The sequence below is a fragment of the Pseudopipra pipra genome, chromosome 21, assembly GCF_036250125.1.
Source record: "Pseudopipra pipra isolate bDixPip1 chromosome 21, bDixPip1.hap1, whole genome shotgun sequence".
Lineage (NCBI taxonomy): Eukaryota > Metazoa > Chordata > Aves > Passeriformes > Pipridae > Pseudopipra > Pseudopipra pipra.
Window position 1 is genome coordinate 9,529,056 of NC_087569.1, and position 22,747 is coordinate 9,551,802.

A 22,747-nucleotide genomic window follows, 5' to 3' on the forward strand; every position below is an offset into this window, starting at 1 on the left:
ACCGTGAGGGGACCGTGAGGGGACCGTGAGGGGACCGTGAGGGGACCGTGAGGGGACCGTGAGGGGACCGGGCGGGCGTGCGATGAGAGGGTGACGAGCCTTTCCCGGGGCGAGAGCGGCTCGGCGGGGCCCAGGGAAGATGAGCGCGGCGAGGGGAGGACGAGGAACGAGCAGGAAGAGGATCCTGGCGGGGTGAAGCCCCGCGGGGCCGAGGCAGCGGCTCCTGAGGGGCAGCAGCGGGTGTCGCTCAGAATGTGGGTGCTGTGGCAGCGCTGCCCCAGTGCTGGAGAAGAGAAGGCTCCGGGGAGACCTTAGAGCGCCTTCCAGTGCTTAAAGGGGCTCCCAGAGAGCTGGAGCGGGACTTCGTACAAGGGATGGGGTGACACGGCCCGGGGAATGGATTCACGCTGACAGAGGGCGGATTTAAATCGGATATTTCCCTGTGAGGGTGGTGAGGCCCTGGCACAGGTTGCCCAGAGAAGCTGTGGCTGCCCCTGCATCCCTGGAAGTGTCCAAGGCCAGGTTGGACGGGGCTTGGAGCAGCCTGGGCTATGGAAGGTGTCCCTGCCCAGGGCAGGGGTGGCACTGGGTGACCTTTAAGTTCCCTTCCCACGCCCCCAGGCTGTGATTTATGTTTGCAGTGCCCAGCGGTGCCCGCAGCCCTCAGGGTGACGCCCCTGGCCCTGCTCAGCTCAGGTTTCCAGCAGCAGCTCCAGGAATCCACCCTGTGAGCACGTCACCATCTCTGCATACCTGAAGAATTAACCAGCCACCCAGCCAACACCCACAAAGCACCTGTTAGCAGGTTTGCACGTACTGGAGCTTTGTTTCTCAGGAGAGGAAAAGTTGGTGTCACTTGGATTTTACCAAAGGAGCCTGTGCTCACACACCAGGTGTAAATTCCCACTCTTGGCTGTCTCAGCTTTGAATATTAATTTCAGAGAAGCCAAGTGATAAATAGGTGGGCAAAATACACAGGAGTAACATTCCTGCAGGATCCCATTTGGACAGACTTCCACATCCCCAGACAGCACTGCCTTCCCAGCAGGGATGAGAGAGAATTGGACATTTTCAGGAATCAAATCCCCTGGGATTTCTGTAACCATGGTAACAGGTGGCAGGCCTGGTTCCAACCTGTGTTTGACTGTTCCAGCAGTAAAAAATTGGATTCTGTAAATAACCATTTTAATTCCCCATTAAAACAACATTTTAAAAAGTTCTCTTATTGCTCCAGTAAACATTCAGTATAAATTGCCAAGGTCACTTCCATGATAAACCTGTGTGGGATGTCTTGTTTCCTAAGTGGAAAAGGGGAGAATATTCAGATTTGTAATGAATGCAAAACAAACATAAATTTATTTTGGAATAATAAATTCATATTATACTGTTTAATAAATGACAGAACTCGTGCCTGAAATAAAATTAAAAAATGAAAAGCATCCCCTTGAGATTTTCATGTGTTTTATTGAGGTGAACATACACATGGTCCACACAGTCAATGAAAATAGTCATAAAATAATTTAAGAACTTGTGTTGAAAGGTATTAGCAGCACCATCAGTATTGGAATACCAGAAAACACATCTCCAAAGGGCAGTTATGCCTGGATAAAATGCCATCATCTGGAACAGGGGATGGGAATGGCTTTGTTGGATGCTCTGGGGAGTTGGGAGGTTTTTTTTAAAACACACTTTTTTTTTTTTTGCTAAATACTTTTGACGATCATTGTTACAAAAAAATACAACTAAATAAGATACTGCATAGTATTTTAATGAACATAAAATCGACATGGAGGTGTGTAAAGCAAGACCCAAATCTCTGCTTCCACATACATTTCGTTTCTGAGTAGAGAAATCTAAAATTTAAAACCAAAATATAGACCTAGTGTATTCTCTAAAAGACACACCTTAGGTGGAACATATTGGACTACGAAAATACATATCTCCCATTCTGTTTAATAATTTACTTTAGTTAAAAAGTTGTGAAATTCTCCTCACAAGAAGCGTATACAAATCGATGACTTTAGTAAATTAACAAAAAGGATTAATTTTTTGTGTTCGGTTTTTTTTTTTTTCCTTTTTTAAAACAAGGTTTTAAAACAATTATACAAGGAAGAAAAAAAAAAAGAGACTACATTTATATGAAGGAATACAAATTTACACACATTTTACAGTGACTTATACCCTACACATCTACAAAATTCACAGTTATAATACAAGCAAGTACAAGGCCGGGAGGGGGTGGGGGGGGGATAAAGCTGTCGGATACCAAAAAAAGTTTTCTACTTTTATTAAAAAAAGATAAAAGAGTTTCCCAAACTTCCTGCAGCCGCTCCGAGCCTCCCTCAGCACACGCACACGGCTTTCCTGGGCGGGTGGAAGAGGCCGGGGCTGAGCTTCTTCTGCCCGCGCAGGCTGCGCCTCATGGCCAGCTTGGCGGGGGTCCTGCGGGCCGGGGCCTCCCCCTGCGGGCCCAGCGCCCGGCCCAGCCCCCGCCGCGGCTTCTTCACCGCCGGGCCCGAGTTGGATTCCTCCAAGGTCCTTTTAAAGTTCGCCGCGGGCGTTTTCTCCGCCTCCTGCGCTTTAGTTTGGCCGGCAGGGGACACCTTGAAGCCTTTTTGGTCCGTGCCTGAGTTGGCGGAGTTGGAGGGGGCCAGGCTGACCGCCAGGCCGCTGCCGTAGGACTCCTGTGTCCGCAGAGCCAGCGCTTTGCTGCACTTCTCCTCCTGGGGGCCCGAATCCTTCGGGGCTCCTCCCGAGGGAGCGACGCTGCTTTTGGCAATCTCGGTTGGCAGCTCCGGGTACTTGTCTGCGAGAGCGGGGCTGTGCAGGAGGGCAGGGACGGGCTCGGCGCCGCTCAGGCGTGGCCACGGCTCATCTTCCGAAAGCTGAGGGGGAAGGAAAACACACAGTTAGGCTCAAATATAATCACAGAATGGCTGGGCTTGGAAAGCACCTTAACGATCATCTTGTACAACCCCTGCCAGGCTGCACCCACCTGACCACACCTCGAGTGCTGTGTCCAGTTCTGGGCCCCTCAGTTCAGGAAGGACACTGAGGTCCTGGAGCAGGTCCAGAGGAGAGCAACGAGGCTGGGGAAGGGACTGGAGCACAAGTGCTGTGAGGAGAGGCTGAGGGAGCTGGGGCTGTTCAGCCTGGAGAAGAGGAGGCTCAGGGGAGACCTCCTCACTCTCTGCAACTCCCTGACAGGAGGAGGGGGGAGCCAGGGGGGGTTGGTCTCTTTTCCCAGGCAACCATCAGCAAGACAAGAGGGCTGGGTCTGCAGCTGTGCCAGGGGAGGTTTAGGTTGGATATTAGGAAGAATTTCTTTCCATTGGAATGGGCTGCCCAGGGAAGTGGGGGATTCTCCGTCCCTGGAGGTTTTTAAGCTGAAACTGGATGTGGCATCAGTGCCATGGGCTGGGAACCACAGCAGGGTTGGACTTGATGATCTCAGAGGTCCCTTCCAGCCCATCTGATTCTGTGATAATCACAGAATGGCTGGGCTTGGAAAGCACCTTAAAGATCATCTTGTACAACCCCTGCCAGGCTGCACCCACCAGACCAGGTTGCTCCAAGCCCCGTCCAACCTGGCCTGGAACACTTCCAGGAAGGGGCACTGTCCTTTGGGGCTGCAGACAGTGTGACAGAACTCCTCTAAACCTCATCAGAGGCAGAAAAATCCTACTCCAAAACTGAGTTATCATTTCTGCACGTCGAGAGGTGGAAGATGAGACTGGATCTGGGCTGTGAAACCCTGAGGGATCCACAGGCAGCTGCTGTGGATTTGGGGAGCCGTGGACAAAGCAGTGCCTGGAAGCCCTGTCCTCTCCTTTTCAGAGCAGCATTTTCCACCCTGCAGACGTGACCTCCCTCCTTCAGGCACTGCCACAGGGCCCTGTCCTGCCCCCAGGAGATCCATCCACCATCAGGGGGCCAAACAGCAGCAAGAGGCTTCTGACCTTTGTCACACCCGAGTCCTCAGTTACTGCATAACCAGGTTAACAGAGATGGACCAACTCCTCCCCAGTGTCCTCACTGCCCACAGAAAGGTGGGGAGTCAGAGCTATTCTAAAAATGGCTTTATTGCCTCTGGTTTCCTCCAGCTCCATCCCTGCCAGCACTCCCAGCCACTCCCCAGGAAGCACAGTCTCTGTGTGTTGGGCAGGAGCTGTTTAATGATGTCCTGAGAACCAGGGACTTCCCAAACTCTGACCCTCCTTCAGCTCCTCATCTCTTCTGCAGCCTCAGAGAAGTGGTTTTGCCTCATTCCCAGTCCCACCGACAGGAAAATGGGGACAACACATCTCTCCCCATCCACAGGGAGATTATAAAAATTAGTGTTTATGCAGTGCCCTGAAGATATGAATTATGACCTTATTAAAGATTTAATTGTGAAGAAATCCCTGGTTACTCAGAGAGTCCTTCAAAAGTAAATTTCAAGGCCACGTTACTCCACACACCATCAGTGAGAGGCAGATGACAGTTCTTATTTTAAGAAATAATGTGCTGAAAACTCCAGTGCTCACACAGCTCCATCAGTCAGAGCAACACCTCAGGTGAACAAACAGATGCTTTTTGAGTCCCAGCCCAGAATAACTCCAGTTCTCCTTCAAGGTGAGTTCCAGGGCCGCTCAGCACTTGGCAAAAATCTGATCCTGAAGTTTATAAAATGCCCTCCTAAAGAGAGGATAAACAGAATTGTTTCCAGCATCCACACCAGGTTTCCACTCCTCTGCTGCTCCCAACGTGTAAATAAAACCATCTGGGTAAGATTCTTTTGCTACATTTACCAACAGGAGAGGGAAGACCTTTATGGATGGTGTTCCAAAGGTTATTCCTCAGCTCAGCTCCTGCAGGATCCATGAGGAAGCTGATCACACAGACACAGAGCAGCTCTGGCAATGCTGCTGCAGCTCCTCAGCCAAATTTCTGACATTGTGTCTCTAACAACAACTTGGTTTGATGATTTTATTGTGCAAGACATTTAACTTATCTCCAACATCTCCTGCCTGCTGCAAACAGCTGAGCCTGGAGAAGGCTTCAGGGAGCCAAGGAAGGCAGAGGATGGACTGTGGAGAGGGATGTGACCAAACAGGAAAAATAACCCATGAATCACCATTTAATGTCTCAACAATCCAATCAATCTTTATCACTGGCCCCAGGAATACTGGAATTAATTTGGTATTAGTAATTCCTGCCAGAAGGATAAGCAATTAAGAAATACTTCTGTTTAATTGAGAAACTTTGGTCTCCATCTATTCCCAGATTAATTGTTTTGGCAGGTAGCAGCTGTCAGGAGTCAAGGCCATCCCTGCTTCCCTCACAGAAACTGGGATGATCCCTCTGCAGTAAAATTCAACAGTATTAATTAATTCCCAACCTAAATTAGATCATACATTTACCTGCAGCTTTATGTACCAAAGTATTTCTGTTTTGTTCTGCAAATGGATGCTGTTCTCTCTGGCCACATTTGCTGGGACCAGCCAAAGGGGGCTTTTCCCTCCTGTGATGTTGCCCACACCACTGGGATCCCAAAGGATCATGGAATAAAGGCCTTTCCTGAATCTCTCACCACCTGCTTCCATTTCTGCAGATTCTCAGTTCACTGAATCTGCTTAGATGGAGAGGGGGAATAAAAAAAAATACAGACTGTCCCTAAGCCCTCATCCAGAACTGCTGGTTCCTGGATATTCTGCAGCCAGCACAGCTCAGTGACTCCTGTAACAGTTCACACACAAACCAGATGGCACCATTTAAAATTTTAGGAGTGCTTAGAATTCAAATATTTTTCCCCTCAAGATTTTTCTGGGGTTTGAGCTCTTTTCACAGCTCTCCATGGATGGAAGGGGAGGAGACAAAGGTGGAGTTTGCTGTTTTATGAGCAGCTTCTTTCTCCCAAGGGAACATTCCCAACTCCCTCTCTAATTCCTGCTTTCTTTTCCTTTGCCCAAAGGACAGTTATCCACAGATACTGCAGAACATCAAAGGACAGTGACTGAAATCAGGAGCAGCTGGGAATTACTGAAGCAAACATCCACTCACAGCTACACTGCACTTCTTACAGGGGCAAAGAAAAGGCCACAAAACAGAACAAAATAACCTTCTGAAGGGCTCTGCTTTATGTTGATGGTTAAAACTTCCAGCCTCAAGAAAGACCTTCTGTTACAATGTCTCTCCCTCCAACAAAGAACATTAAATCAACCACAGGAAGATAATGAGATCTCCCCAATGCAGAGAGAAATGTTCTTTATATCAACATGTGCTGGTATAAATTAACCCATGAGTTACCTTAGAGGAGAAAATAAAAACCCACAGCCAAACAATCCCAAACCAAGCCCCACAAGGTCAGAACACCCCCACAAGCACCACTCTGCAGCTCCCCAGCTGTGCTGCACCAGGACATGGCAAGGCAGAAGGGAAACTGCAGCCCAACCTTATTCTCTAAGGGGATGTGTTGGTTTTTTCCTTTTTTAAACCTCTGATCCCCAGTCTGATTTCTTCCTAACAGGCTCCCTTGGATTTTGGGGTGAACCTTGGAAAAAACTTCCCCCTAAGAGTGCATTTCAAGCTGTGTGAACCACGTGCATAAAGTCACACTAATAACTTCTTCCACACAGAGGGATCACAGATCCAAAACTACTAACAAACCACCAGCAGCAATTCTGAGAGGTTCCTACATTAATACTCTGCCTCTGGTGCTCCAAAGTCTTTTAAGAAACAATAATAAAAGCTGGCCCACTTCTCCAAAGCTTTGCACGTGGCACAGAAGGTGTCACAACTGAAACACCTTATCTAGACACACAGGGTGCCTGGCCCAGAGTTAAAAACACATTGAAAACATCAAAAGGCAACGTTAAACAGTGATTTAAATGGAGAGGTCAGTAGTTTCTAAGACTATTACTAAATCCCTGGCAATGGTCTGACTCCACCATGCCCCAGGAAGCTGTCTAAGGGGAAATTCCTCCCAGGGGGAGCACTGCAATGCCAGGCTCTGACTCCCTTCTGGGAGCCAGACTATTTTTGTTCTGAATTAAAACCCAAACATTTACACAACTCTTTAACAATCTCCTTCTTTAAACACTTTACACACTGGGAATATTCCTTGCAGTGTGAGGTTTGCATATTTCTTTTCCAAAGCATTAAAAAAAATGTTATTAACGTGGTTCCTTCTGCATCTTCCAGAAAAGTCATACCTGTTTCTCAGTGCTGGCTCAAACCTGAATAACATACAGAGCTCCACATTAAAATACTGCATCTTCCAAAATGAAAGAGATGTTTGCAATCAGATACTGAAGGAGCAGGGCTCTAATTTAGCTGCCTATGAGAATATATCAAACTGTGCAGTCTCTCTTACGTGCTCAGTGCTACCTTTTAAAACACAACAAAAAACCCACTCGGGGCTGAGCTGCTGCCGAGGATTCCGTGGCACATTTACCTTGACAGGGGGGGTGCAGCAGCGGGAGGGGCTCATGCTGTTGGTGTCAGGGCTGCTGTAGCAGGGCCCCTCGGCCAGGTTGAGGTACAGCTCCTCCTCGTGCTCCCAGGGGCTCTGGCTGTCGCGGGGGGGGTGGATGCAGATGACGATGGCGCTCGTGTTGTCCGCCCGCAGCATCCGCTGCCTCCAGCGGCCCAGGGCGCGGCTCACCAGCATCTTGGCACACGACTGCCGGTGCTCTCCCTGCTGGGGACACGGGGGGGACACGTCAGGGACACCTCAGGGACACCTCAGGGCCACTGGGAGGTGGCACAGGGGCAGCACAGCCGGAGGTTTGTGCTCCTGAGAGGCACGGGCTGAAGGAGCTCCAGCCGGAAACACTCGTGGAAACCTCTTCCTTCCACCTCTTCCTTCCACCTCTTCCTTCCACCTACATACAAGTGCTCTAAACCAGAACACTGCACCAACAGCCTGCCTGTGGCACAACCTACAGCCCTCCCAAAGCCTCTCCAGGGTTTAAAGAGCATTTACTGTCTGATGCTCCACTATAGGAATTCCCAGAATCCCAGAATGTGCCGAGCTGGGAGGGACCCACAGGGATCACGGAGTCCAACCCTCAGCCCTGCACAGGTCACACCCTGTCCCTGAGGGTATTGTCCAACTGCTTCTGGAGACTGTGACCACTGCCCTCATCTTAACTGCTTTGTAAAATAAACCAGAGAATAATTTAATTCAGTCTAAGCAACTGTCTGCATTGTGACACGAGCCCTGACGTGAGATAAATCTGATTTTCGGACAGCATTTTGTATAACCTCCTTAGAGAAGGAACACCATGTCCTTTGTTACTGAGAGATACCATTCTGGTGGTCACATTTCCCCAAAGTGACAACCAAATAATAGTAATAATAAACTCAACAATGTTATTTGACATCAGCCTCTACAACTAAGCTGTTCTAACAACTTTATGTTGTGGCAAAACTGAACATGCCCAAATAACAACCCCTTTGTTGGATACTTCATTGCTCAGTCTGAGCAATTTTTAGAGGTAAAAAGTATTAAATTTCCCCTGCTCTCACCACGAAGTACTTCTTCTCCTCATGATCCTGGCACATGGAGATGGCATCCTGGGGTGGGATCATGTTCCAGAGCCCGTCACTGCCCAGGATGATGTATCTGTGTTTCTGGGGGTCGATGGTGTGAACACTCGTGTCGGGCTCAGGGGACACCACAAACTCCCCACTGTAGAAGTCGTAGCTCCAGAGGTCACCTGGCAAAGCAGGAAATGGGTTGGAGTGGTTACATTCCACGGGAGAAATCTCCATCTTGGAAAATACAGATCAGGGTTCCCGGGAAAACCATCGGCACCAGGCTGGAGTCACCAGCAACACGAAGGAATTCCAGCACAGCTGCTGTTCTGCTGCTGCCACCTTCCAATCATATTTAATGCAACAAATTAAGCCACATTCAAACCTATGTTTATGGGAGATCTACTCTCTTCAAACTAGTTTTTGGGACAAGGGGAAATATCAGAGATTAATACCTCGAAAATGGTGAAACCTCAATCGCTGCCCAAAGTAAAACCCAGCTGGATTTATAAAGTCCTCCTCAAACAGGAGTAAGGCCTTACTTTGCTGATCCCACACCAAACCTGCAAATATTCCTGTGGGCAGGTGCCACAGGAAGGGGACAAAGGCAGAGGGGAAGGGAGGAGACTGAGCTTTCCCCTGCTCCGTCCTCTCCCGTCCCTCTTCCCTCTGCATCCCTTGCAGGGCTGCTGGAGCCTCCTTCCAGCTGAACACCCTGTGCCAAACTCCAGAGCTGGAGAGCAGCCACAGGAACACGAGGAGTGCTGAGTTCCAGCAGGGAATGAGAGCTGCAGCCTCTCCCCAGGATGGCCTCAGCCAGGGAACCTTTCTATTTTTACCCCTCCCTCACCGTGTGAATGAGTTGGGGGTCACCTTGGCAGCAACACATCCAAACATCCCCTGCACCCAGTGCTCCCTCCAAACCCTCCTCAGGCAAAACCCCCTCCACCAGAAAATTCCATTTCCATATCAAATTAGTTCAATTTCATTTACCAAGTATATTTGAAAAAATTAAAATCCTTCATTGAAATCAAGAAATAATTTGTGCTGGCACCTTCTCTTTCATTTCCATGTCCACAAACAACTTCCCATAGCAAAAAGCAACAAAAAGTAACATTATTAATTGCAAGCACTGGCTAAGCTTTTCTGTGCAGGACACACAGCTTTAAAAGCAGAAATTAATTAAAATGTCAGAGGTGAGCAGCAAAGAGAAGCTCAACAACTCCAGCTCAAGAGCAAAGGTTTGTCGGGCTCTTGGCTTTTTGCTGCCCTCACAAAGCCTGGAGCTTCTTCCACATCCATCACCACCCTTTTAAAGATAATAAATAAGCTTTTTGTCTTCCTACTTCCCTCCATTAGCTTTGCCTTAAGCTATCAACCAGCTGAAAAGACTCTTCCAGGATGAGGGAAGGGAATACTTGGGCTCAATTAGTGCTCTCCACCACAGCAAGGAGGGCTGCTCCACCCTCATTAACCCAATTCTCCTCCCCAACAAGCACACGCTGCTAATGAGCCCTAATTAACAGCCAAGGCTGCTCATCCAGAGGTGCACAGGGCCCCCCCAGACCCCAGCAAAGCCAGCTGGCAAGGGCAGCCAAAGAAAGAAATCCTGGAGCACAGGAATTGCAGCACAGAAATCACTGGATGGGAATCGCCACCCAAAGTTCCTCCCATCGACCTGCCCTGGATACAGCAGGTGAACAAACAGGAGCCTGGGATCACAGACCCACCCCTGGAGTCCTGGCAGCATCCATTTCCAACGTGCTTAATATTTTTATGCTGCTCTTTGCTTCACACTCATGTAGGAGAAATGACAACTGTCATTCACTGAATCGTTGTTTTAATTAAAATCCTGGGCTGGGTGATAAAAATAACCTGCTGCTGTTTCAGTTGGGTTCAGGGATGAACATGTCATCGTGTCCATCTGCTGCTCTTCCTGAGCAAACTGCCAAGTAATCACCACACTGATTTCAGGGGATCTTCTCCAAGAGGAAGAAGGCTCCTCACAGGGATAACTGGGAATATCACAGTGGTTATAAAGAGGAATACACAATAATTTATTCCCAAAGCCGTAGGATGGAAGAGCATTAAAGCCCAATCAGGAATTAACTGACCAACTAGACCAGTCAGGAGCTACTGGAAGCTCAGAAGAGCCCCAGGATTCACAAACTGAAAGAAAATAAAGCTTTTGGTCCTTAACCCTGCAAAAATTCCACAAGGAATACTTGAAGCCTGAGGCATACAGTGAAATTCTGCCTTCCTCAGCCCAGGAGGAAACAACCAGTACTTGTGACTGCCCTGAAGAACAGGGAGAACTGTCTCTGGTGTTCATTTCTCAGCAGGCTGCTCCATGGACCTGCAGAATTCCTGGCAGGAGGAGCTGCCTCGGGATGCTCTGCCCGGGGAGGGGCTCTCAGAGCCCCCAGAGGCTGATCCCTGTCACAGGGCAGGGACAGTGAGTTGGGATTTATTTTCAGCACAGGCTGAGCCAGAGCTTTGTGGAGCTGCTGCCCAGATGGAATGCTGTCATTCCAATGTCAGCTGTGTGCCCTCCCTGCCTGGCTGGAGACTTGGGAATCACAAACCCGGAGAGCTCAGGAATCACAAACCTGGAGAGCTCAGGAATCACAAACCAGGAGAGCTCAGGAATCACAAACCTGCAGAGTCCCTCCCGGGGCAGCCTCTGCCCCAGCCCTGAGGAGGAGAGAGGGCCAGGGAGGCCAGGCAGGAGGCACAGCACACTCTTCCCTGAGCATTTCAAAGGGCTCTGAAATGTTTAATTCTGGTCCAAAGCAAGCAGAAGGACAGTGACCCTCTGGCAGGCTGGGAAGGAGGGATCCCGTGACTCTGGGCTCCTGTTACAGCACTGCAATGCCAGGCTCTGACTCCCTTCTGGGAGCCAGACTATTTTTGTTCTGAATTAAAACCCAAACATTTACACAACTCTTGAACAATCTCCTTCTTTAAACACTTTACACACTGGGAATATTCCTTGCAGTGTGAGGTTTGCATATTTCTTTTCCAAAGCATTAAAAAAATGTTATTAACGTGGTTCCTTCTGCATCTTCCAGAAAAGTCATATCTGTTTCTCAGTGCTGGCTCAAACCTGAATAACATACAGAGCTCCACATGAAAATACTGCATCTTCCAAAATGAAAGAGATGTTTGCAATCAGATACTGAAGGAGCAGGGCTCTAATTTAGCTGCCTATGAGAATATATCAAACTGTGCAGTCTCTCTCACGTGCTCAGTGCTAACTTTTAAAATACAACAAAAACCCTACTTTTAGCTCAGCTGCTGCCAGGGAGGCAACTGAAGCTCCAAACAAAAACACCCATCACGTAAGTGGGCTGGACTGGATTAAACCCAAAGCCTTCTTAGAGCAAAGCATGTCCAGAAGTCACATAAATCAAGCCTTTCATTCCTGTTTCAGGAGATGCTGCTTTGCATACAAAATACAAAACCAGCTTTTGGTTTTAATAGAGGAAAGAGACGTTGATTTTTATAAGTGGGTCCAAAAAAAAACCTGGTTTGATTAATCCCAGAGCTTTCCAAAGCCCAGTTCTATCTGACAGGGCTGTTGCTACAAAGGGAAGACTTGCAGAACTTCCTTTTTTTTTTTTTTTCCCAGTGCCAGGGAAGCAGAGCTGGGGGAAGTGAGACAAATCCCTGCAAGGATGAGGACAGGAACCACTGGAAACCAGTCAGGCTGAGCTGGGGGGGGATTTTCACTGCACCTCTGGCAAGCCAGGCCTGGAGCCACGAGGGGAGGAATGGAAGCAGTGTCCCATCCTGATTTCCAATCAGGAATGATTAAGGAGAGCTCAGGCTGAGAGATGGGGACAGAACTGCAGGGACAGCAAGCAGAGAAGTGACACAGAAGCACCTGAGGCTTTAAAACTTTCTGCACTCCTTGAGCAGTGTGTTTTTAGGAACTTGTTTTATTTACACACTATTTCGGTCTAATGTAGAAAGGATGCCACCCTCAACAGAAAAGTAAAGCACAGCTAAGAGAACAGGATTTCAACAGCAAATTACACAAATAATTGCATTTGAAATGAATGGTGAATCAAAAGCTGCTCCTAAAGCACTGTTCATCCCTGGAAGTGCTCAAGAACAAGTTGGACAGGGCTTGGAGCAACCTGGGCTAGTGGGAAGTGTCCCTGCCCGTGGCAGGGGGCTGGAATGAGAAAACCTGCAAGAACTCCTTGCAAAAGCAGAGGCAAAGAGCTCAAATGACCTGCAGGAAGCTACTCCCAGTGGCTGGCCTTGAATTAAATCCTTCAAATCAACACCAGGGTGGAATTTGAGGCTTCAACAGCCAATCCTGGGCAGCATCTGCTCAGCTGGAGAAGGAGCAAACCCCAAGAATGCACTGCCCAAACCTGGCTGAAGTTCTGCCTTTGGGAGAAGGGTTTGGGATTGTTTTTCTACATTGCCAAAGGAGAGGCAGACTCCAGTAAAATAATGGTTAAATGCATGTAAAAAACCTGGACCATCATACAGGAGTCTACTGAGATCATCTGAGGTCAGCAACCCCCTCTTCCCTGGGGTTCCATGGAATGTGCATTCAGGGAGCTTCACAAAACTCTGGCATCCAGGAAGTTGCTCTGGGAAACAGGTTCCCTGTCCCTGTCAGAGCCAACATTCCTGCAGCTATCCAGGGATTCCCTGTGCTAGCACACAACTCCTTTTAGGGGGCAGCAGGGAATTCCTGCTCTTAGGAAAAGTCCAACCTGCATGGCAGAGGCTGCCCTACCTGAAATACAGGGCTGAGTCTATTATAGTTCCATATAAAAATCCAGGGAAAGGATGGCTTGTGTTCCCACGTGACTGGGGGGTTTAACTAAGGGGTTCTTGGCTCAGCTTTCATCATTCATTAATTTAAACACCCCCCAAACAGCTCCAATACTTCAGGGTAATCCCTCCCCACAGAACCCACTCACAGCTGCAGGTCTTGGCTCCACATCAGTTCCCAAGGAAAAGGGGAGGGGAACAGGGGAAAAAAAGTCTATAAAATATTTACCAGATTTAGAGCTGAGCTAATTTACCAACAAGAGAGATCCCACATAAATCAAAAAGCCCTTTAAAAGCCCCATTTCTGCCACCACACTGTTAGCAGTGAACTCACCCAGGCTGGGGGATATGAGCTTAAACAGCAGCTTAGGAAAACCACAACGACTTTAGGCTGCACTGGCAGGAACCCCCAAAGCCCAGCCATTAATCACCCTGCTTGTCTGCTCCTTCCTACACTTGCTTCTTGTTTCAAGTGATACCAAGTGTTAGCTTCTCTCTCTACATCCCCTGCTTAGTGCAGCACCTTCCAAAATTACACACAGAGCCAGATTTCCAATCCTGGGACTCCCTGGGATTCATATTTATTAGGAGGTAAATTGGTATAAAAAGAGATGTTTTCATTGCCCAGAAAAGGTCAGCAGAAATAGCTGTGAAAATGCAGAATACTCTTAAAATATTCCATTAGAAGGCACAGAAACCTGCTGGATTCAGCAAAAGCAGCTTAAAGATGCTTCACAGGGACAGGAGGAAGCCCAAATATTTCTGCCTTGTTCTGGGGCTATAAATAAATTAATCATTATTTAAATACTTAAATACAGAATTAAGCATTCCACAAATGCTTATTTTAGGGCAGAAGGGCACTTGTGACAATCAGAACAGGAAAGGGGATGTCAGCAGAGCTCATCTGGCCATAAGGCTTCTCTTGGACCAGGATTCTTTCTGTGCCATGAGCTGAAGATGCCAAAGACTCTTCCAAGGATTTACTCCAACTCCCCAGTCGGTTTTACTAACCACAAAATAAACTCTATCCTACCTAAAACATGGCCCATAAAGGCTTGAAGCTACTGAGAAAATGTCCATACAATTAAAATTTTATAAGAGCACCATTCCACCACTTTGATACGGATCTGGCTTTTAAATGTTCACTGCAAAGTTCTCCTCAAGCCTGGACAGATCCCTGTGTTTTAAGGGAGAAAATAACCAGCAGACACCAACACTCATGAGTAAGAGGCATCCAGTGATTCAGTTATGAAGCACTTCCCAAAAACTATTTGTCACTAGTTTTCCAGTACTGCAATATGCCTTTTTGTCCTTGGAATAAAGTGTTTCTCAAAGACAGTTTCCCATTATTAGTGCTCCCACAAAGGCAAGTTAACAGATAAAACACAGATTTGACTTTCATCCCATTCTGTGCTAAGTCTTAAAGAAAAAAGACTCACCACGAAGGACAGACTGAATTCACCTGCCATCCAGCAACACTCCAGTTTTACCAACCAGTCAAAAATTCCAGTCCTGTTATCTCAGCAAGAAAAAGACCAAGGTGCTCTCCACCCTGGAGACAATGTGCTGCTTATACATTTTCATTTGCACCAGAAATTAAGTCCCATCCTTGTAGGGCTGACACTGAAAACCCTGAAAGTTTTAAGGCGGGTTCTTCTCTCCCCGACGCCGCCTTTTACAGATTTCAAAAAAATAAATCCAGATGCTATTAAAAATATATTTAAAAGGCCCGGGTTTGCAAAAAAGCAAGTGCTTGAATCCCTCGAGCTCCATGTTTGCCCCAGCACAGCACTCACCCAGGGCTCTGGCCACGGCCAGGAAGGGGATCTGGTCGATGACGGTGCTGCGGCGAACGGGGCCGTTGTGGCTCAGCCGGGGCCTCTTCCACACCACACGGTTCACTCCGGACTTGTTGATCACGCTGGAAGCAGCAGAGACAGGCAGAGGTCACACGGGAACAAAGGAGACAAAGCCAGTTAAATATGCAAATCCGGAGGCGATAATGACAACGCCCCCGGGGCAGTCCGAGGCACAATGAAGTGCTTCAAAACACACCGTGCCCCTTAGAGAGCTTCACTCCTTATTCAGCCAAAGGGAAAAGCGAGAGGTGAAGGGCAGAAGAAAATAAAAAAGCAGGGGAATGAAGAATTGGAAGAAACTCTTTGTCAGAGAAAGAACAGAACTGAATTTGCCCCCCTCATCCGAGGACCATCAACACCAGCTCACTCGGGTGGATTTACCACTGAGTTCCTCCTGCAGCTTTCTCCATCTCCCAGAGTCTGGCAGCAAAGAGCAGCACAGCATAGTGGAAACAAGAGAAGAGAAAGGAGCAGCCTGCTGTAGGGATTCCCTTGCAGACACAAAAGGGGAATTGTTGCCAGTTGCTGTCTGCTGGAAGCAGGAGATGGGAGGAAACAGCTCTGTATTTGCATGTGAACACCTGCTCGGAGGCACTGAGCTGGTTTGGCTCTCACAGATGGCACTGAGGGGTCAGAGAAGCTGCAGAGCAAATAACTGGGGCAGCTGCATCAGGCAGGGAAGAAAGAACAGTGTATGAACAGCCAAGGAATAAGAGCTAATGAAACCAGGAGCTAGCAAAGCTTGGTCCCAGACAAGTTAAGAACTAGATACTTGGAAGTTCCTTTCATCCGAGGAACAGCCATGGGTAATTAGGAACTGAGCAGCTCTGGAACAGCCTCAAGATTCCTCATACTGAAGCCATTCAAGATGCACTTCCTGAGACTTCAAAGGCCTTAACAACAAGGGCATGTTGAGCTCCATCCACAGCACTGCAAAGTCACAAACACCACATCCTAAAAACTGATCTCATCCACTTGTCCAACTAATGACCACACAAAGCTCACTTCAGGCATTAGCTGAAAGAAAACCTCATCCCACGCTCAGACTGTTACTAGGAAAAATCTCATTTTAATGGAAGATTCAATTATGCTCTGCCCTTAACTGTTCCCAGTTTGCTCTCATGAAAGAGAGGACATTACCAGGCACAGCTGCACAGTTCCACCCCACTCCTACCATTTGCCTCACAGCCAGCCTGGGAAAAACAGGAGGAGCACCAGTAGAAATAAAAGATTAAAACAAACAAAAAAAAACCAACCTAAAACCAAATTAAGCATTCCTGTAGACACAAAGCTTCAGGGAATGCTGCTCTGAAGCTTCAGAGACTTTCAGTCTCTGAGATGCACAACTTGGAAACGTGCACAGGCACTAACCCAGCAAACTGCAGGTTCCCCCTTCTGCAGAGCCACCTGATGGAGTCCCAGCTGCCAGAGACACAAATGTCTGCAGGTTAATGGGCTGACAGGGCTCTCACATGAGTGATGGCAACAGGAAAGCCTCTGCAGAGCCCTGCTCTGGGAAGGAAGCCGTGCCCACCCATCTGCTGCAGCACCAGGGGAGTGCTGAGCTCCCTGAGCTCCTGGGAAGCTCCACCAAACACGAGCCCTGAGGTTGGTGCCCAAACATTTGTGCCACCTGACGGCCCTGCCTGCTTCCCCCTCACCCACAGGGAACACACACCCACCCCAGCTTGGGCATTCCAGCCTCTGCCAGCTCCTGACAGGGAAGAAACAACTCCTGCCCAGACATGGTGTTCTGACGCTTACAGGGGGTGTTTAAACACAGCAAATCCAAACAGGACTTGGTTTCAAATCTAACCTTTTTCTTTTTTTATGTCCCCTAAGCAGAAGCTTTGAGGAGCCCACTCAACAGCTGCCATTGTCATCTCAGGAACAATGCAGAACACCTGAGAAATTACAGTGGTTTGTGTCAAAATTTGACAAACCCGGTATTCCAGACCTCAGATCATTTTACTTATATGCAAAGGTAATTCTCCCTATCTGCAAAGATAATTTTCTCTAGGTGCAAAGATAATTTTCTCTACGTGCAAAGACAATTTTCCCAACCCCCAGATTCCTTGGAATTTAACAAAAAATAGGTCAAATATCACCATCTCCACTTTCAAAGTGCCGGGTGAACACGTACAACCGTAAGCACACCTCAGCTGGGCTTTTTAAAATTCTGTATATGCCATAAACCACCAGCAAAAAAAACCAACCATGTAACAATGGATCACTGTAACATATTCCCCAACAAACTATAAAAAACAGAGGATAATAGAAATACACTGTGAGATTCAGCTTCTTGCATGACCCTCTGGAAACAAGCTTAGCTCAGTCAGAGCAGCCACACTCACCTGCCCCCAAGGCCTTCGATTCTCTCCCTCTCTTTGGGCAGCTCTGGCTTGTGGTCCTGTGTGACCTCCACAGCTCTCACAAAGTCGTCCTTGGGGTCATCCTGGACCCCCAGCACCACCCCTGAGTCCCCCACGTGGGCCACGTACATCTTGGAGCCGCGGATGATCACCACGCTCGCCGTCGTCCCCGACGTGCTGGGCAGGCCCGTCATGGTCTTGGGCCACTCTGCTGCAGGGAGAGAAAAGGCCAAGAAAAGGCAAGTTTTTAACTCTCTGGAGCTGGGAACGTCCTGAAGGTCAGGATGGAGGGTGTGCCAGGGGCTTGTGGGATGTTACAACAGCACGGTCAGGGCAAGCAGTGCCCCCGGGGAACCCCCACTCTCCTCCCAGCAGTTTGAGCTACAGCTTGAATTGGCACAAACATGGAGATAAAGCCACTACCAAAGCACCAGAATAGGATTCTAAAAACTGCCTCCTCTGGCTTAATATTCCAAGCACCACTAGAAGAACCTGGGGGAAGATGTGCTCCTCAAACAGGATCCAGAGTGTTTCATTAAGGCCTACTGTTCATTTCCCTGTCTGAACAAGTAAAAATGTCACGAATTCCATTACTGTGTCTGGATACTGGACTGGCAATCAGGATTTCTGGATGTTCCTGATCCCCTCGGAAGGAAGGAAAGTGTTCTTTGATTTTTATAGCTGAACAACAACATTTAGGCTGAGCAACATCCCAACTGTTTTACCCACATTTCCTTTGAGAGGACTGATGCAGCTTGTTTAGAGATGCTCTCCTTAACCCAACATCCAACTTCTACAGGAGATACCCCTTGAAACCAGAGCAACAACATCCCTACACTGCTGTCAGCTACACATGGTTAAGGAAATCTCCTTCTTTCTCAACTGCTTTGCCCTCAAACCACTGATATTAACTTCCTATTACACTGCTCTCCCCATCTATGTCCAACCCAAATTTCCCTTTCACGCCTTTTCTATTTTTACACTTACTTCCAAACCTCCACAGAGACATCCCCATTCAGACAGCTCAGCCAAAGCACCTCCTCCCCGCTCCAGCACCCACCAAAATCCCAACTCCAATTCCCAGTTATCAGTTGGTTTCAACTGTCAACAGCAACCTCCTGTTTCCTCTTCACTGCACCCACTCACGTCTCCAGACAAACTCCACGGGGAGACTCATCTCCCTGTCACATTCTATCTCCTGCACTTCACAAGGCAGGAATTCCACCCTGACACAAGCTGTCTGCAGGGAATACCCCAGCCAGGCTGCCAGAGCACCGGGCTCTTCTCTTTCCTGGGACACAACAAACACACCAGAAACAAACAGAGGAGAAAAGAAGAATTCAACACAGTTACTCCTTCCCCTCTGCGAGGATACAGATTTTTGAACTTCCACGGCTTTAAGCAGAACCAAAAAATGAGGAATTTAGGTTCTACTGTTCAGATGCCTGAGGGAAAAGTGCTGAAGGAGAAGCACAATTTATAGGCAGGATGAAGGTAAAAGCTGCATCCCCTCGGCGTGAGCTACCAAGACATCCAGCACAATTTAAACATTTGAGCTCTAACAGCGTTCTAGCTTTGTGTTCTAAATACCAAACCACACTTTCCCCCTCGGAGCAGCTTTATTTCAGGAACACAAACATTCAATCAGCTTATTGGAAGCACTTTGTCTGGCAATTTTAACTGTGGATATTAAATGTAACACATTCCAAATGGGAGGAAACGAGGGAGGGAGCCAAGTGGTAATGAGGACTAAAACCGTGCACTTAACAGAAAACAAGCTGCGACTAATGAGTTTCTGTCAGTGGAACAACCCCTCAACAGCAATAAAACCTATCAGAGAGTCAAATCAGTCTTTATGGGGACGAGGAGACAGAGAGGGAAATCACCCACTTGTGAGAAAAAGACTGATAGAGCAGCCTCAGATTTTAGGCTCGACAGAAGCAGATCTGATCTGCTGCTCAGCAGGGACTGCACTTCGTGCCTTGCTCCTGTGCAGACACAACTATTAGACCCAGCACAGCTCTCTCTTAGGACATTTAGAAATCAGCAGAAGCAGCAAAACCATTGAGTTTTCTTCTGAGCTCAAGTATTAGAATTGAAGCCACTCACCCCCAGGTACCAGGAGCGTGTCTTCAGCAATCCTGTCACCTGAGCAAGAACATCTTCCTACAACAACTTTCCCCTCTACTTGAAAACCACTACCCTTCACTCAGCCTTGTAACTTTGAGCCCATAAACTCATAAACTGGATTTGTGGCTTCCAATGTGAACCTTTACTCCAGAACCTCTTCAGTAGAAATTTTTATTACTATAGAATTAACAGCAAAAATTACCAAAAATTATCAGCAATGCCAAAGGGGTATTTTTGTCCTTTAATTTTTCTGGTACTCTCACAATCAGTGTGGTTTGTGTCTATCCCAGGAGATGCAGAGGGTGATCCCAGAGCTTCCAACAACCAACAGAGCAGCTGAGTGTGGGCTTCCCTCCCAACTGGAAGCAGTAAAGCCTCCATCCCCCACACCACAATTCCAAACTGTTCTTTGACTTTCCAAGATACCAAAACACCCAGTTCTCCATTTCATGCCCACAGTGTCACCTCCACAAGTGCAGCCCACATCATTAAGGCCAAACATACTCTGGAGTTTACAAAACACCTCGAACTGTCATCAAACACTCACAGCCAGAGCGATGTTGTTTCTCCCAACAATTTAAATTGCTTCCACAGCCCCGGTGGTAATTGCTAAACACTCCTTACTAAAACAAGGCCTGCTGCACTCTGGCACTTCACCTCTCTGCCTTTGGTCCCAGTGACAAATAGCACACCAGGGATACCACAAGCAGAAAACTGAACTCCTTATCTTCCCCCCCATGCCACCTTCCCCTGCTCACACATCTTATCACCCAGCTCTGCAGCCCAGGAGGGCACCCACCCCAACATCAGGGCTGGGGGCAAGTTCTGCTGCTCCTAAACCTCACACACCCTTTGCTCTCCACACAGAGTGCCCTCGACCCTGCTACTCCTTCCCCTGCATTTCTCAAGCATCTGACATTTGCACAACTTCTCCATTTTGCTGTTCAAGAAAAAGGAAAACGAAACTGTTTTGACGTTATAATCCCCCCCACCCCTTGAATCACTTCACTGAAATCCCCCGGGGGTGCTCAGAGTGCAGTTCTTGCTTTTCAGGTTTCCCTCCCGAGCCCAACTGTCATTATGTCACGGTGTTTTGGATCCGATTTTCCCGTGTTCCACACCCTTCTGTCTTCATGTGCTGGATGCTGCTGTTGTATTTTTTTCTTCCTGAGGCTTTTGAACACATAAATCCACACACAGTACACACACACTCTACACATCCTATATAAACAATAACCATACTCTAAACCATAACCTTCACCTTACCCAGAAAAAAAAAATACCTTTCAAAAACTCAATTCTTCAGTCTCACTAGACGCAGGGAGAAGGAAAAGCACAGGAATGATGACTGTCACCTGTCTGGGCACTCTCTTTCCTTTACCCTCCCCTATTTAGGACCCCTGCAGTATTCTATCCTCCTGCAGTTAAGCAAACAATATACAGAATATTCAGGATACCGAGCGCGTTCTCTATTTTGGCAGGGACCCTGCATAACCCCCGATGCTCACACAACAACACGAGTACCCGTTATACACCAGCCACATTTCAATCCTTCCATCAGGACTCACAAAAACAACTGGAAGCACACTTAAGGAAAAAACGCCGTCTCAGCCCGGTTTGTTAAAATTATTTTTTTTTAAATGATCCCAGGGAAATCTAAGCGGGAATCCCGCGCAGTTCCCCAGGGCGACAAGGCGAAGACCTCCAAATAAACCCGGTTTGGAGATCCGACCTGTAACACGCCGAAAACAAACCGCAGCTCTCCCATCACACCATTCCCAGCTACACAACAGCGCGTCCTCACCACCCTGTGTTTACATCTCTTCTCTCGCAGCCCGCGCTCCAGTTTTTCTTGTTCCACCGAACCACTCGAGCCGAGACCTCGAATCCCACCCCGCGCTCTCCCCATTCCCGGCCCAGGGCCGGCACAGACGGAGGGGCAGCGATGGAGGGGGAACTCACAATAGTGCGGGGGAAGGAAAAGGCGGCTAAAGCGCGGAGCGGCGCAGGGGGATGGACGGCGGGGCCGGTTCTCCCGCGGGAGGGAGCGGAGGGCGCGGGACTTACGCAGCTTTTTCCACATGGCGCGGTGGCAGGCGATGAAGCCCTTGCGCAGGGCCGCGCACACCTCGGCCGGCTCGGCCGAGCCGAAGCCCTTCTGCTTCTTGATGAAGCCCCACAGGTTCTCCCGGGCGAACTGGGCCGCCTCCCGCCCGCCGTGCCCGTCGCACACGGCGAAGAAGGCGACGGAGCGGCGGGGCCGCCGCCCGGGGCCGCTGCCGGGGGGCTGCGCTCCCTCCTCGGCCGCCCGCGGGGTCCCCCCCCGGCGCCGCCCGCCCTCGGCCGGGGGCTCGGCGGCGCCGGGGCCTGCGGGCGCCGCTCCGCCTTTGTGCGGCCCTGGCGGCGGCTCGGGCTCCACCACGATGTGGGTCACGTCCTCCATGTATTTCCTGCCGCCCTGGTCCGAGAACACGCTCACCCCGAGCGCGTACGGCCCCTCCATGGGGAGGAGGAGGAGGGGGGGGAGAGGAGGGGGCAGCTCGCCCGCCGCTCCCCGCCCAGCGCCGCCGACAGCGAGGACTATTGCGGGCGTCCCCGGGGCCGCCCGGGCATGTCCCCGGCGCCTCCCGCAGCCTCCCGGGGCCGCTCCCGCCGCGCTCCCTCCGCCCGCCGGAACGGGAACGGCGCCGGCAACGGGGCCGGGCCGGGCCAGCGCCCCCTGCGGGCCCCGCCCGGCACCGCCGCGCAGGAAGGGGCGGCGGGCGCGGCCTCGGCACCGCAGCGCCCCCCGCGGCCACCGGCGGGACCGACCGCGGCAGGAGGGGGGACCCCGGGACAGGAGGAGGAGGGACCCCGGGACAGGAGGAGGAGGGACCCCGGGACAGGAGGAGGGGGGACCCCGGGACAGGAGGAGGGGGGACCCCGGGACAGGAGGGCTCCGAGCACACACCCCCCAGGTGCCAGTAGGATGGCAGCTACTGATTCGAAGCGCGGGACTCCACCCGTTGCTCCAGTGTTACTCCGGCCCCAATCTTTCCCTGCTATAGGATGCCCTGTTACTCGGCCCCC

The 22,747-nt window shown here is 49.4% G+C and overlaps 1 protein-coding gene across 2 annotated transcripts; it reads right to left on the reverse strand.

Moving 5' to 3' along the window:
* Positions 1 to 1,444: 1,444 nt before the first annotated feature.
* Positions 1,445 to 22,380, reverse strand: PPM1D (protein phosphatase, Mg2+/Mn2+ dependent 1D). Of its 2 annotated transcripts, none has more exons than XM_064678049.1 (6): positions 21,746 to 22,380; positions 17,531 to 17,759; positions 15,114 to 15,238; positions 8,512 to 8,702; positions 7,436 to 7,678; positions 1,445 to 2,885 (listed from the first exon to the last, which is right to left on the reverse strand). In XM_064678049.1, exons 1-6 carry the CDS (start codon positions 22,179 to 22,181, stop codon positions 2,343 to 2,345), a joined length of 1,767 nt encoding a protein of 588 aa, XP_064534119.1. In that variant the 5' UTR covers positions 22,182 to 22,380; the 3' UTR covers positions 1,445 to 2,342. The 2 variants fall into 2 exon arrangements, with proteins under 2 accessions (XP_064534119.1, XP_064534118.1); XM_064678048.1 differs by having other exon boundaries at positions 7,436 to 7,681; positions 21,746 to 22,379.
* Positions 22,381 to 22,747: the final 367 nt, after the last annotated feature.

Excerpts from the sequence above, each read along its gene's own strand:
- PPM1D (XM_064678048.1), bottom strand. The coding sequence starts at position 22,181 with ATGGAGGGGCCGTACGCGCTCGGGGTGAGCGTGTTCTCGGACCAGGGC. Across the intron at positions 15,239-17,530 it reads ATCGAAGGCCTTGGGGGCAG|CGTGATCAACAAGTCCGGAG; the intron begins GTGAGTGTGGCT and ends TGCTGCTTCCAG. Across the intron at positions 2,886-7,435 it reads GCTGCACCCCCCCTGTCAAG|CTTTCGGAAGATGAGCCGTG; the intron begins GTAAATGTGCCA and ends CTTCCCCCTCAG.